This window comes from Candida parapsilosis, contig 005806, assembly GCF_000182765.1.
Source record: "Candida parapsilosis strain CDC317 annotated contig 005806".
NCBI lineage: Eukaryota > Fungi > Ascomycota > Pichiomycetes > Serinales > Debaryomycetaceae > Lodderomyces > Lodderomyces parapsilosis.
The window spans coordinates 863,424-879,268 of NW_023503279.1; the positions used below are offsets into that span (position 1 = coordinate 863,424).

The window sequence follows — 15,845 nt, forward strand, 5'->3', positions numbered from 1 at the left end:
CTAATTTGAGTCTAGTTTTGTTTTTCCAAATGCAAATTGTTTCAAGTTTATAACTGGTGGATGCTTCTTGAGTGAAGGCTCGAGAGTGACTTCATCTTCGCTGAGTTCGTACTCATCTTCTTGACTAGCTGCAATTTGAACTTTTGGAAATGATGTAGGCTGACTGAATTTGATGACTTTGTCAAGCATAAGCTTTGAACTGTGTATGTTTGTTGGTTTTTTCAATATCCCCTTGGTGGTACTGCGATTAATATTTGAGCTTTTGTCTTTTAACACTTGTCTTGACCGATTTGCATTCAACCCAGTTTGACTCTTTGTAGGCTCGGTGAATTTGGCAAGTTTGGCAGGCAGGAATTGAAACTTCAGTCGAAGATTAATAACTTCCAAGTCTTCGTGTACTTTAAAAGAATCTTTTCTCTTTACTGGCGATTCATCAATCTCATCGTCTTTTGATGAAATGTCAAACTTAGCATCCTCTTCATTATAATCCTCTGAGATGGGGTTCACCTGTGCTTGCGATAGTGCACTTGGGGCCGACGAGGCAACAATCTCATCATCCGCTTCATCGAGTTCTTCTTTTCCACTCTCATTCAGCTCCTTGGGTTGTTCCCCATCGTCATCATTGTCAGTCATCTCATTCAAGATATTTCTTGTTTCAACATTCTTTATTGGTGATTCATCCGGTACTTCGGAATCATCGAGCAAACTTGAATTCCATTCTATCAAGTCGCAATTCGATTGGGAGGCAAGAAGTGATGGTTTTTCAGGTATTGATTGTATAGCGAAAAACCTGCTAGCTTGACCCTTTTTATCATTTATGCTGCCTTGTAGTTTCCGAATCTTGTTTGAAGTTGGTGATGTCTTTTGCTTTGCTGAGGAATAAACAGGCAAGGGCCTCTTGAACTCTGGTATTTTTTGTTTATTAATTTGTGTAGCATCTTTCTGCGTCGGGCACTCAATAAGTTCCGAAGGTTTGGCAACATGTTTTGAAACCTTAAGCATATCTAAAACCGACTTTCTTTGGCTTCTTTGAGCAACCGGTTCAGACTGGGAGCGGACTGCCATTTGTGCTTCCGATTGTGTTGCCTTCACTTTGACAGACACCGATTTTAGCAAACTCATGCTTTGTTCTCGCGACACAAGTAGCTCATGAGTATTTGGATCAACTAAACCATTACAAACTTTCTTCACCAACTCTTCATTGAGTGTTTTGCCACAACACGATTCCAACAAATCAAATTGTTCAAAGATGGACTCCGGTATCTCGTTCAAGGTAGCAAGCAGTTGAATTCTCGGATCAAAAACTTTTTGAAATTGAAATGCCAAGTTGGCTTTAATAACCTCGTCTTCGAAATCACTAGGAATCTTCTTCCCCATTGATCTTAATGCAATTGTAACTTTATGCAATGTGTGGTACCTTCGTACCATTTGAAATGCAGATTTAAGTCCAACACCAGGTACACCTTTCGTATAATCACAACCAGAAAGCATGGCAACTAATCGTAATTGTTCACTAGTATAGCTGGCTAAATATGGAATTTGTCTAACCTTGTGGAAATCCTCGCGATTGATCTCCACACAACTTGAATCATCCTTTAGTTTAGTTATTAGTTTATTACAACCAAAGATCAACAAATCGGAATCTTCACTTAAAATCCCATCAACAATTCCGATTTTTTCTAAATACACCATTTGTGGGTCAGCTTCATACGGAGCGACAACATACTCTATCTTCAAAACGTCCAACTCACACATGATCAGTTTAGCCATTTGAGAGGTCACATAAGCCGCCTTCATATACTCCTTGTATGCCAACTGTAGATGTCCTCTCTCAGCATACTTTTCCGCCAATTTCTTTGCTTCATGTCGAAGCACGCGTCGTTTCAGATTTGTATCTTGCTTAGTTGTCAATGAAGCTCCATCAAAGACAAAGTAAGGAGTAATACCAAAATGCTGCAACATCTGGATCTTGTTAATAATGTATGTTATGTATTTTCTTGTTGGCCTACCTAGGCACAAATCCTCAGCACACGATACCAACGCGCGATGCAACCATCCATACGTATCAATGGCCAATGTTTTACCACGATATCGTTCCAAAGAACATGGTTCCTGAATTTCTTTTAGATGCTGTAGTAGACCATTGACTCCCATAATTGTGGAGTAGTCTTTTTGCCTAAATGGTGCTGCAGATGTAGCTTTTAAACGAAACCACAACAAAACAAGCTTTTCGGGCTTTGCTTTATTTATTTTATTTTATTTTATTTCAATTTTTCTTTTTTTCTTTTTTTCTTTTTTTCTTTGTTTCTTTTTGCACCTAATCGGCTGCATCCGCTACATTGATCATGACAACCCCAGTTTACTCTATTGCTCTACCAGATCTACTGTTACATCTACACACTAACTATCAGATGCACCAATTGATATCGAAAACAGCAACCCATTCTTTACGCCATCAAAGTTTGCAACTCCAACTTTTTGACTAATATAATAACCAATGTCAAAATTAGCCCAACGATTGAAGTATTTCAACCCAAACCCATAAGACACTGCTGGATTCTCATCGTTCCAAAAATTTTGTTTGTATGTGGCCGGGATACAGTTGCCCATCAATGCAGTGGCATATAATCTCAATGGATTCAGTTCGATTAACAACTCACTATTTTCAGAATTCAATTTAGGGGAGTATAAGAAATGAGGAATCTTGGTGAATATAGTTGCTTGTAATTTGTAAAATTGTAACCCGCCTTGTTGTTCAACACTGTTTTTCTTGAACCCGGCAAATGAATTGTACCCACCGAGGTAGAATTTATCTAATGGGTGGATGGGGAACTTGGAGTTAAATGTAAAGATTCCACCTAGCTCACCTTGGAATTTTGCTGTAATGTAGTTGTTGAATACCGATTTGTACAAATCAAATCCTATTTGCAGCTTGATAAATTCACCTCTGTTGGCAGCATTATTCTGTTCTTGTACAGATGTCAACTCAGTCTCAATTTGAACTTTACCACCACTAGTTGGGAAATTCTTTGTCGCATGATTCAAGTATCCGATATGTTGATATCTAAACTTATTCAAGACGCTCAATTTCAAGAAATCTCCTCCAAAACATTTCAATTCATCATTGGCTCCGTCATCAATATCAAACAAGTTTCGCTTGAGCAATTGAAACCCAGTGAATATATCAAATTCACGTCGGGTCTTGTATAGCAACCCAATTTTGCCTCCTAATTGATTCTGTTTGAAAAAATTTTGCCAACCTAAATCATCTCTAGTGTTGTACCCCACGTCAATTAAAAACTTGAATCGAGGGTCTTTCAAGCCCAGTATGAATTTCAAATTGGTTAATAAATGGTCATATGGTTTGTATGGGTTGTAGTCAACACCAACAGACACCAACTCGGCATTTTCATTGAAATTGTGATCGATATGGTTCAACTTTAAATTGACATATTCTTCATTATTGAAGTTCAAGAACAAATCATTAATATTTAAATTGACATTGGATACATCGAATATGACTTTAGTAGGAATGGATTTTTCGCGATTGAATGAGGTGATGTGGGCAGGTACATTGGAATAGTAATCTGGTTCCAATACTACACCAACATCTTTGAAAACCCCCGTATCTTTCAAATGGCGGTATGATTGGTTGATTCGAAAAGTCAATTGAGCTAAGGTGTAATCACCAGTGGTTAACAAGGGGGATAACAACTTGTTAAAGAATTGATAACTGAAATCTTCACCACCATTGACTTCGACCCGAGTTAAGAAAATTGGTTGCAATCGGGATTCCTGGAGGACATCTTGCTCAATGAGCTTGGTCTTGAGATCAGGATTGCTATCAACTGGTAACAGCACCATTTTGAAGGAAGAAGCGTAGAATTGAAAACTACCCTCGGCTTGTCTGGTGATATGAAATCTTCTATTTTTTTCTTTCTCTCGATTGCGCTTGTTTAATTGGGTGAAAATGAGTATTAGTTCTATAGGTCTATACACAGCAAAGTAGCAACTCTACAAGTACTCTACAGTGGCCCCATCGTATGCCAAATCAAGTAACTTCCAATCACAATGAATACCTTCTTTGGCAAAAATATCAATCACATCTTTGGCAATCTCTTCAAACCCATCAGTAGCTAAACATAAAATAGTTGGGCCAGCTCCACTAAGACAGATGCCACATAATCCAGAATGCTTCTTGGGGACAACTTCTTCCAATACTTGATCTAGCCCAGGAATCAATACTGTTCTATATGGTTGATGAATCTTGTCCTTCATTGATTGATAAATCAACTTGTGATTTGGTGGATCTTGCGTCAACGCTGTTGTCAAAATGGCTATTCTTTGTAAATTGTATACTATATCGGGTCTAGTGTAAGATTGAGGTAGTACTGAACGTGATTTATCCGTACTAACTTCGAAATTGGGTACGATGCAAACGCATTTGATCTTTTTGTTCCAATTGTATTGCAAATATTCACCAATGTTTGTTGGTGGTGAGTTTGATACAATACATTGTGGTGGAGTTTGCGCAGTTGGCAATATATAATCCAATGGAACATTAGTTTGTTCTGTTTCTTCATCCCCCAATTCATTCAAGTATGAACCAATAAATCCACCCAACATGGCAGCAGCAATATTGTCAGGATGTCTTTCAATCATCAAACAATAATCCAACATTCTAATCTTGTCAAAACTGAAATCACCAATGATATTTCCCAAGTATATACCTCCAACTATGGCACTAGCACTTGATCCCAACCCTCTTCCCAAAGGTATAGGATTATTTACATGGATATGAGTTCCTGATGGAAAGTTCTTCACACCATTACACCGAAGTAGATACAATGCAGCTTGAGTAATCAAGTTTTTATCCGACTGTAATGGCACTTTTTCAGCTAGGTTTCCTTCGTACGTGATTATAGCATTATGCGGATCTGATGAAGTATCTATAGTTGGATCAATAGTTACTCTGATGGTCAAGTATAGCTGTAATCCTACACCAAGTACGTCAAACCCTGGACCTATATTTGCTGAAGAAGCGGGTACTTTGATTTGAAATGACTTTGCCATCACAAACAGAAGCGACGTAGAATTGTGGTGGTTTTACTTAGATAATTGGTGAAAAATTTTGACAAAAAAAGAAAAAAAAAATCATTCGAGGTGAGTCAACAAAGAAGACAATCTTAATAATTTTGTGTCATGTGTTATAACGAGATAATCATCAACGAACATTCTGCATTAAACCCCATTGATTCTATAAATAATTAAATACTGAATACATCGATACACATAACTACACACCACTGACTCCTGCCCTCAGATTACACATGTATCTCTTTTTTCCCAAACAATTTCTGCTGGGTGTTGAGGTAACGTAACCATTGAAGTATAATCAACATCAGGCACTTTACCATTTGCCAATTTCCATTTAAGATTATAAACAAATGTGGTCAAGATTGTTCCCAATTGGACATAGGCAAACTGTTCACCAATACATCTATGTCTTCCACCACCAAATGGCAAATACGAAGAGCTAACACCTTTGGAAACTTTACCAAATCCATAATCAACTTCACCTGCGTCATTGGTGGATGCTGATTCATCCCATCTGTGAGGGTTGAAATCAGATGCGTCCTTGTAAAATCTTTCGTTTGTATGAGCATAACCTGGTGACACCAATACGTGGTGTCCTCTAGGGACAATATACTTTGTGTTTGGCACAACCAAGGGAGAAACAACTTTTCTGAATATGGAATGTAATGGCATGTGTAATCTGAGGGTTTCCTTGATGGTGTTGTTAACCAATGGCATTTGTTGCAAATCCTCATACGATAAATCATCCAAGTTGCCACCTTTACCAGATAAGGCATTAAGAACCTCTTGATACAATTCATCTTGTAATTGTGGCTTCTCAGCCAAATGCAACAAAAACCAAGCAGATGTAGTGGCACTAGTATGCTGTCCTCCCATCAAAACACCAATCAACAAGTTAGCAATTTCCTGATCAGTCATTTTAACACCATCTTTGTATGTAGAGTTTACCAATAAAGAATCGATTAAATCACGATTTTCATCAATGTCACCCGTCTCTCTTCTTCTAGCAATCTCTGTCATATACGTTTCAGAAATCTTTTGTTGCGCAGCATCACGTTTCCAATAATGAGGTAATGGCAAGTGTGGGAAAACAAAATTGATTGGGGTGAATCCTTTATCTAAATCAGCATACAATTGAGCAAATGAAGCATCAAATCTTTTCCTCATTGCTTCTCCTAATAAGGATCTAGATGCAGTGAAGATGGTTATTTCTGGTTGTGATTGCAATACATCAACAACGCCACTTTTCTGTTTCTTCATATTGAACACCTTAGATTTGGTAAAATAATCCAAAATTTCCCCTCTAATCAATGGCACGTATCTTCTAAAAGAATCGGTAGTCAATGCGGTCTTTGCGAACTTCTTTTGCTCCATAAGTCTTGCATTCGGACAATCGAAAATAACACCTTTTCCAAAAACAGGGGTAGTCAAATGTTGATAGGCGTCTTCAGCAGAAACATCAGACAATTTAGCATTAAACACAAATTCATGACCCTTGGGACCCAAGTACACCGTCATTACTCTACCCAACATAACAAATGAAAATAAATCACCATATTTTTCACGACATTGTTCAAAAAACCCATATGGATCCTGTCCATAAGATACGGCTGAACCAACCCAGGGAATCCAATAAAATACTAATGGAACACGATCTTTTCTGAGTGAATAAAGTAGTTGCCAAATGATGTTGTAAATGAAAGGAGCAAACACAAGTAAACCAAATTGTTGAAGGGTACTAAGAGTCATAAAGTAGTTGTACCCATGAAGGGCTAAATCAACTAATGCCATGGTTTGTAAACGAAATAAGAAATAAGTCTGGATGAACGAAGGTAGGGAAAGTTAGTAGCAAATAGAAACCAGTTTGATTACTATTTATATCTCAGCTAAGGTCTTTGGATGTTTTAAACGATGGGAAACTCAGTCGTATGATCTTTGTTAAAAGAAAACATAAAAAAAAAAAAATTCCAGCTGTAATGTTTTGATGAGGTTTATGTCGTATAAACGAAAAAAGTTATACGACGATGCTGACATTTGACGCGTGTAAGAGAAAGAGATACACTAAGACATACAGAGACCCACCCCTATTTTACAATGAATAAAAGATTAGTATATATCAGGTTACTTCGTCCAAAGATGTGTATCCCATCACATCAATGGAAAGTTTTGTTTTCGCTCTTCGTGCCCGTGGTATTTTACGAGGGATCATCGCCACAAGATCCACCGATCCCACTACTAAGCTTTTGCTCTCTCTCTAGAACTGAAATTTATTAAACACTTTTGTAGGTATAAATACTGAGATAAAAGTATACACTATATAAACCACATCCATCTCTTCTGTCTACTCCATTTTTGATTCCTTAACTTCTTCTTCATCAAAATCAACACCCAACATCTTTGCTTTCTCCAATAATGCTTCGTTATCCTGTTTCAATTTGTCATTCTTTGATTCAAGAAATTTGATATACTCGATAGATTTAGCCAAAATTGTGCCCTTGTTCAATTTCCTTGCTGGTTCCAAACCTTCCAAATCTATCTGTTCTATTTCCTTATCATCAAGAATCAGCAAATCCATTCCATCAAAGTTATTTATATCGTCGTTATCCGATAAACTCTCATCACCTGCAGCAGCAGCAGATGCAGCACCATTGCAGCTACTAACATCAAGGTCCCCATTTTGTCGTTGAAGTAATTGACGTTGCTTTTCTTGTATCTTGCGTAATAGCAACACCTTCAAAGTAGGTACTGATTCTTGTAATGCATTAAATTTATTGTTGATTTTATTACGATACCTTTGTTCAATTACATTATGGGCTGACTTGACTCTTGGACGACCAATATGACCTCTTCTCAAAAGACTTGCACTGGAAGCTGTAATTGTTGTACTTGTTGCTGGTGGTGGAGGAGGAGGAGGAGGAATAGTGTTAATTGCCAGGGTATAGGTGTTTCCTGGGCTAGGCACAGTTGGTGGTGCATCTTGAGTTGAACGAAATGAGTTGAGTGTTGATGTTGTGGAATCACCTTCTTGCTTGATGTCTTTGCTATTGCCAGCTGGCAATTTCCTTCTTTTTTGTCTAGTGGTTGATTGTGCTCTCGATGATAATGATGGTGGTAAAGCTGATGGGGTCGCGGACAACTGTCTCGATTCGTTGTTCAATGGTGATAACGAAGGCGACACGCTGTTGCTGCGATTGATGGTGAAATTTTGTAATCTAGCTTTGGTTATTGTTGCAATACCATTATGTTGGGTGGCTGATAATGCAGACGCTGATGATACTGATGAAGTGGACATGTTGAATTCATTACCAGTTGGTGTATGAGCTTGGAAACTATTGTTTGATTCTTCATCCAAGCTTCCGTTGCTCGAGAGATCACCTTGTTGGTTGCAACTGTTGACACCAGCTAAGTTTGAGACAAAGTTTCCGTTGTTTTGGCTTGTAACTTTGCTGCTGGTAGGTGTTGTTTGTACCGTTAATGGTGATCCCAAGGGAGTATTTGGTGACACACGAGCAAACTCTTGTTCTTGAATTCCATTGTTTACCATATTGGACTCGAACCCATTCTGAGCACCACCATTAAATACCATAGCTCCATTTCCAATGAAGCTTTGTTGTTGAAATTGATTACCATCGACGTCATGTGCCAGTATAGGCAAGTCACCCTCCAACTGATTGTAGTTGATAACGGTGGCAGCATCAGTAGTTGTGGCAAATGGAGCAACTTCGTCACCCAAGTACTCTGTATTACTTGGTAACTCTCTATAGTTAAAGTTGTTTTGTTGGTACTCATTCGTGATTGATGTAGATGAGGGCAAGCTCAAAGCTTTGGCTCTTCCATTGGTCATGTATTGTGGGAAAGCTGGATGAAGTGTAAAATCAAAATCATCAGGAAATTCATTGCATCTATTGTTATCTATGGTATCGTCCTTCATCAAGTTATCTGAACTAACAAAACAGGGATTCTCCTCTATCTTTACTGGATATGGTTGTGGTTGTCGACACTGTTGTTCTTGTTTCATTTGAAGTTGCATTGAGCTAGGACTATGTTGAGGCTCAGTGCTGTTTGACGACAAACTCTGATTATCGTCTTGATTTTGAGAACAGTTTGCGGCATTTGTATGTCTATAATGTTGTAAACTTGGTGTTGGTGTACATTCCTGTTGCTGTTGTTGTGGTACAGGTGACGAATGGTACATTTGTGGTTGTTGTCCCAGATATTGATGTTGTTGGGAATCGTGATGACCATGTAGCTGTAGTTGGTCCTGCTCTTGCTGATGTTGTTGCTGCTGCTGTTGTTGTTGCAACTGCTGTTCTAGTATTTGCTGGTGTTCGTTGTCGTACATTGGTGTTGTTGTCAAAAATGCAGTATAATGACTATCTCTATACGTCATTGAATCTCGAACAATAAAGAAGACTGGTTATGAAAAAGTGATATTTGGTTATGAGATATGGATATCCTTTATAAACACGATTGAAAAAAAAAAATTACCTCTTTTGTAACTCAGCGTTAGGTTTTGACTGTTTCTTTTTCCTTCTTTGGGAATTCAATAGTATGCTCAGATTGTTCCTGATGAATGATCTGTCAGGTGCAAACTGTTGTCGTTGTTGATAAGTAAAAAAAAGAAAACCCTTTGATAATGGTGAGATATTAGCTTGTGTTTTTTGAATATGAAAAGAAATGAGAAAATATTAATTGGATATTATCAGAGTAGCTTTTCTTCAGAGGGACCTATATATATATATGTATGTCGATGTATAATGTAACCAACTGCAATAGAATTTTTTTTTTATTCATAACCTACAACATTACCCGCAGTGGCTATAAGTTTATTTGGAACCCTGTCTTTGTGAATGAAAGGCGTCTAAAAGTTCAATAACACAGAAACAGGACAAAGAAAAAGGAATGTTTTTTTTTTCTTTCTCTGAGGACAGACGAAATGCAAGACCCCCAAGAAAAAAAATAATTGTAAAGAAAACAATACAATCCATGACAGGTTAACCATATATATCTGGGGTAGAAAAAAAAGAAAGAAAGTCACGATTTGGTTCAGGCAAAAAAAGAAATGACGGGGTATGATGACTACGGAAAGACGTCATTGTAGTACGTTTTCTTTTGGGGTGATAAGGAATTTTAGAGAGTAGGGAGCGCAGTATCTAACACGCGAGAGGAGCTCAGCGGAGTCCTTTGATTGGTGGGTATGTAGATTACACGCCCATTTAGTCTACTTTCATTACTAATTTTAGTAAGGAATAAGGTTTTCTTTGGTTTAACTAACTTTTGGTGCACTACCTCGAGAAAAATGCATGAGCTGCATGAAGGCGCAAGGTCTATCTGTGCTGGCTTAAAGAAAATTTCCTCATATTCGTAGCCTACAAAGATATTTCCATTTGGGCTGGGTACTTTTGTTAAGTGGTATCTGAGGTACAAAAGAAATGAGCCCAAGCCAGAAGTTTAATGACACAAAAGCTCGATGTTGTGATTCGATCATTCGACTGCATCATTCATTAGAAAAATAAAACGTTTTTTTTCTTTCGATTTTTTCTTTTTCGGCGCCAAAAAAAGATCTTTTAGAAAATACCGATAAACAAAAAATACATTGGGTAAGCTCTCATTGCATTTCAAGGTTTTGATTAAGAAACGCAGACTTGGGGAAGTGCCTCAATTTCGAATGCAAATGCTTCTTGATGGCTTTGACTTTGATTATTAGAAAAGTTTTACCTGGGGAAAGGAAAAGAAGACAAGGTGTGGGGTTTTGCAAGAGTGAACTACTAATCTCTACCCCAGAATTGTAGCCGTTTGTTGCTTTTTTTTACTCAAATATATCCCTCACACCATCGGCCATAAAATAAATCAAGAAAAGTCTTCCGAGTGTTCTTGCTAGGGTGTTGATTATGTGGCAAAACCGTAGCATGTGTCAAATACTTTTTGTTACCATTCGCAGACAGCCAAAGCTTTTAGAAATACAACGTGATGTACGAAAACGTTCCACTGTTAATGATATGCTGTCCTTTCGTGATTTACGAACATACGCTGGATGCACTGGATACGGGTTGTGTTATCTCTCATTGCCCTGTTCTCTGTGTAATGTATTTTATTGTTATTTTAAACCCTTGTGCAGAGACGTTAGATTACAAGTCCGGGCATTTCTTCATTGTTTCATTATCTACATTAGATGCATTTGGATTCGTATATCCGACGCTTGAAAAAGAATGTTACATTGTTTTTGTATCCTAGCGAGTACACAAAAATGGAGGAGCATATAGGAAGAAAAGAAAATTTTCTTTCAAAAAGAAAAGTGAGGGGAGTGTCTATGGGGATTGCACAAAAAGGTCACGAGAGCATCATCATTTGAACGAATGACGGTGCTACGCCCACACACGAGGTCGATGAAATTAAACAAGAGAACAATTGGTTCCTACAAAACGAGGCTATGTGGTAATCAACTTTCGTTTGCATCTTACTGGCTAGAGTTTTAAAGCTCAGATCTTCGAACTTTTAGGCGATTTAAGATTTTGCAGCTTACAAAACAGAACCCTTCGTTCAAGGTTTTATAAATGGGTTTATTTTTAAGTTGTTGTTTGGCTTTATATGCGGAATTATGCACAAGCTGCAAAAAGACAAGAGAGACAGAAAAAATAAACAAAAAATCATACGATTGAGTATGCAATGTCATGCAACATTCTGAATTACACAAAAGGAAGGCTCAATATGGGATTTAACCTTTTGTTTTGAAGTATTGCTTATTGTTGATTTGCCCCACAAGGGTAAGAGTGACAATTTTACTGCCGATGGAAAGTTTGACTGTACGGGGAGGCACAGCTAAATATTGTCTTCAGTCAAAGTATCACTCCCCATAGACAGACTCACGTGTGGGTATTCATCTTTTAATTTTTAAGCGCTCAATTATTAGATTTTGCATTATGTGGGAGCGGAACTTACGACTGCGTTTTTAGCCCAGACAGGCAAAAAAAATAAAACACATAGAGAAGCTTGCACTAAAATGGAAAAAAATATAACCAGTCTCCTAACCATTGGTAACTCGAAATAGATCTTCTAATCCCACACCCCCTTTGGTTATGCAAATTGGCTTAAACAGTAGTGGATTTTGGGGCTCGTAACGCGTGCGTTCACACGCAATCGAGTTCGTAAATGCAAAACAATGAGGTTTGGATAAATGAAATCCCGGGTTTAGATTTCAGCGTTCAAGAATGGGATCGGGGATGCGTCGGAGATGCGTCGGGCCCGCTTTTATGAAAGTGAGATACGTTGTTAATTTTCTATTTCCCCATGTGCTTGTTTCCTCATCGTTTTAAAAATAACACATGATGATATCGGTAAAACCACAAAAAGTTAGTGATACATCATCTAATAGTCTAAGTAGGAGCTAAGTGTTAGCCTACGCTGTTTGGAGCCTCCGGGAGCAACTTTAATAATCTCCGTCGTTAGTTGCTGCTATGTTTTAGCCTCATGTTTAATCTATTTTCGGTATTAGAAATGCATGTGGTAGCGTTTTGGTGCGCAAGAAAAAAAAAAAAAAAATTAAGTAAAGACCCTGTGAGATGATCATCCCCGGTATACGCAGTGGCCAAAGACAGCTTACACATTATCGTCCGTTATTATAGTGCTGTGACTTTTTCGAATATGTCAGATCTACATGACTTATGCAAATTCCCACAACGTCCAATTACCGATGCATACGTAGACAATTTAAAGTATTATCTAAAAAATGGAATACCAGCGACTTATACCGTTGAAGAAGCATACAACTACGACAATGGGATAGAAGAAGAGCCCACCACGACAACGACTCCATTGCATTTGATCTGTACACATGTTCCTAAAGATTTAACGGCGGACGAAGTGGGAATTGTTTCGCAACTCGTTGAAATCTTGTTTGAATATGGTGCTGGATGGTGTTTTACTGATGTGGATAATAAGACTCCTGGTTGTATTTTGATAAAGAGGGGGTTACAAGATTTACCGATATATCAACAGATTGTTGATGCTGGAGTGAGGGCGGAATTGTTGTTGAGGAAAGTGGGGGAGTATGATATGGAAGTAATTAGCGATACAGAAGATTTGGATCATGAGGCATTTGTAGGGGTGGCCAACAAGACGGAGACGGCAAGTGAGGAAGCTGTGGATTTAAGGGCAAAAACCTCACCCGAGAAGCCACACAACGCATCCAATGTGGATCAAGAAGATGATGCACCGGATGCACCATCGCAGAACCAACAATCATACCTCAATACCAAATTGGAATATGTCAATGATGATGCATTAGTGACAAAGGATAGGAAAGATGGAGTCATGATGTCATGGGAATCAGATATAATGCAACTAGGAGCAAACACGCTTTTTAAAAAGGGGGCATACATTGAAAAGAATGAACTCGATTCCGAAATCAACATTTTAAACATTGGATTTGGCATGGGAATAATCGATACCATGATTCAGCAACAACATCCAACCATGCACTATATATGTGAAGCACATCCTGATGTAATTGAGAAATTACGCACTGATGGATGGTTTGCCAAGCCAAATGTTAAGATTCTTGCTGGTCGATGGCAAGATGAATTACCCAAATTGCTCACCCAGGGTACATTTTTCAATGGAATCTATTACGATACGTTTTCTGAACATTATTCCGATATGTTGGAATTATTTGATTTAGTAGTGGGGTTATTGAAACCGCATGGTGTTTTCTCGTTTTTTAATGGTTTGGGAGCTGATCGACAAGTTGTCTATCAAGTTTATCGCAAATTGGTTGAGTTGGATTTGGAAAACTATGGGTTGGTGTGTAAGTTTACTGATGTTGATGTGCCGGAAACTTTGTTTAAAGATGGGAGAAACAGTGGCAGTGGCAGTGGCAGTGGCAGTGGTAGTAGCGCCGATGATGATCGAGATGGTGATAAAGATGGTGATGCAAGTGTTTGGGATAATGTAAAGAGAAGTTATTGGTCTTGTCCCACTTATTATCATCCAGAGGTTAAATTTATAGACTTTTAAAAAGACTTGTGTACATTTATACATGTATGGACTTTTCTGCTTCTATATTACATCCCAATCCCATAAATGCCTCATCCAAAGCTCGTTCAAAAACATTGGTGGCTCTCCACCCAGCACCAAGATACTCTTTATTTTTCGCCAATCCATATATATATGGATCATGATAACTTCCAGTTGCAGTATTTTCAGTATCGACAACTTCATCAATAGTTTGAGGTATATGCAACAATTCATATTTCTTGTGAACTTCTCTATCTCCTTGGAATGGAGTAAATGGAGTCGAGTTGGACTCATCTTGATCCGTAACATTGTATTTCGCTAATGGATTGGATTGATTAAATTGTTGTTCAAGTTGGTTATTAATTTGTTGCAATTGACGTTTACGTTGCAGATTTCGTTTGGTTAATTGATTTTGTTGTTGTTTAATCAACTCTTCACTCGGCATTGAACTATTTGCCATTCGATCTAGTAAATCTTGTTGTTGTAATTTATTAAACTCCAAATCTTCCAACTCCATCTTTTTTTGAATCTTGAGTTTTTCTTGCTTTAAACGTTCCATTGCATCTTGATACTTTATTAAATCAGCATCCTTTTGCGATTGTCTCATATTTTTCTCAATAATTTCAATTCGATGCTCTTGTTCGTACTGGGTTAATTCAGCCTCTGTTTGTTCAACGTCAATACCATTGGTCAATTTAAATACAATATCTTCGATATTTTCCAAATACAGATTAAATTCTTTCAAATTGGGGAAATCTTCTTCCGTCTTATTATATATGGCGCCAACTTTACGTCGAATATCAATTTCCTTTTCAATCACCAAATTCTCAAATATTTGTTGTTTAAATTTATTCTTTCGAAGAATTTTCCCACATTTGGGGTATGGACAAGGTGCGGGACCAAGGGAGAATATTCGATCAACACATGATTCACATATCTTGTGGTAACATTCTGGATTTACAAGAAACTTCATATTGGGAGATAGGTATTTGTCAGTTTTGCAAATGGGACACATGTCCTTTAGCTGATCATCTATGGGGAAAAAGGAGTTAGTACGTGTGGTGGGTGTAGATGCGAGTAAAATATACTGACCTTCTGCTACTTGCAACATAGTGGATTGTGAGGTAGTTATGGTGAAGGGGTAATTGCAATGCTGTGTGATGATGATTGATTAGAAATATATTCATTTTTGATATCTGAGAAAAAGCTACTTAATAGATACGATTTAATGGAGACTACATGCAGGACGCGAGTATAAAAGATCTTCATCTGACACACACACACACACACAGGCAATAAGGCAAGAAAAGAGTGGTAATCTTTAGTTGAAAAAAAAAAAGACACTTCCTTGGTGAGTCAATAACTCGATCTGGGCCCAATGTCAAATGGAAAGTGATGCCAATCCTAACGAGATCGTATAAATTAAGCTCAGCTCGTGCGCAAACACAAAACTTGAATATTTTTTAAACGTAGTAATCTCCCAAATTACTTCCACCAAGGTGCGCCAATATCGTCTACACCCAAAATACCCAGTCACGAGGACGGAGAAGAGTTGGAAAAGGAAGAAAGGGGAAAATCGGGGAATGGCTTGTAGCTTGAGAATGTGGTTTTAGTTGTACTATGAATTGGTAGCATTTCCCCCCCCCCCCCTTTTTCCAGGTCCCCAAGATGCCAAAGGTGTATAATTACGTCCATATTACTAATTTGCTCAATCTAAGACAGATTGGGAAAGTTAC

General features: G+C 38.0%; 7 protein-coding genes across 7 annotated transcripts; 1 reads left to right on the plus strand and 6 right to left on the minus strand. All coding sequences in view use genetic code 12, as the record gives it.

Annotated features, from left to right (window-relative positions):
• EXO1 (Rad2 family nuclease) lies at positions 1-2,154 on the minus strand (the record flags this gene model as incomplete). The annotated part of the gene is made up of 1 exon (XM_036807751.1): positions 1-2,154. One exon carries the CDS (start codon positions 2,152-2,154, stop codon positions 1-3), a length of 2,154 nt encoding a protein of 717 aa, XP_036664557.1.
• A 246-nt stretch (positions 2,155-2,400) lies between these two features.
• Positions 2,401-3,864, minus strand: SAM51 (Sam51p; the record flags this gene model as incomplete). Its single annotated transcript, XM_036807752.1, has 1 exon — positions 2,401-3,864. One exon carries the CDS (start codon positions 3,862-3,864, stop codon positions 2,401-2,403), a length of 1,464 nt encoding a protein of 487 aa, XP_036664558.1.
• A 150-nt stretch (positions 3,865-4,014) lies between these two features.
• On the minus strand, positions 4,015-5,073 carry THR1 (homoserine kinase; the record flags this gene model as incomplete). The annotated part of the gene is made up of 1 exon (XM_036807753.1): positions 4,015-5,073. The coding sequence occupies one exon, from the start codon at positions 5,071-5,073 to the stop codon at positions 4,015-4,017; it is 1,059 nt and encodes a 352-aa protein (XP_036664559.1).
• Positions 5,074-5,319: 246 nt separating this feature from the next.
• Positions 5,320-6,888, minus strand: ERG11 (sterol 14-demethylase; the record flags this gene model as incomplete). Its single annotated transcript, XM_036807754.1, has 1 exon — positions 5,320-6,888. One exon carries the CDS (start codon positions 6,886-6,888, stop codon positions 5,320-5,322), a length of 1,569 nt encoding a protein of 522 aa, XP_036664560.1.
• A 550-nt stretch (positions 6,889-7,438) lies between these two features.
• Positions 7,439-9,439, minus strand: HMS1 (Hms1p; the record flags this gene model as incomplete). Its single annotated transcript, XM_036807755.1, has 1 exon — positions 7,439-9,439. The coding sequence occupies one exon, from the start codon at positions 9,437-9,439 to the stop codon at positions 7,439-7,441; it is 2,001 nt and encodes a 666-aa protein (XP_036664561.1).
• A 3,299-nt stretch (positions 9,440-12,738) lies between these two features.
• RMT2 (protein-arginine N5-methyltransferase) lies at positions 12,739-14,109 on the plus strand (the record flags this gene model as incomplete). Its single annotated transcript, XM_036807757.1, has 1 exon — positions 12,739-14,109. The coding sequence occupies one exon, from the start codon at positions 12,739-12,741 to the stop codon at positions 14,107-14,109; it is 1,371 nt and encodes a 456-aa protein (XP_036664562.1).
• Positions 14,110-14,125: 16 nt separating this feature from the next.
• TFB3 (TFIIH/NER complex subunit) lies at positions 14,126-15,220 on the minus strand (the record flags this gene model as incomplete). The annotated part of the gene is made up of 2 exons (XM_036807758.1): positions 14,126-15,141; positions 15,202-15,220. 2 exons carry the CDS (start codon positions 15,218-15,220, stop codon positions 14,126-14,128), a joined length of 1,035 nt encoding a protein of 344 aa, XP_036664563.1.
• Between the last annotated feature and the right edge of the window lie 625 nt (positions 15,221-15,845).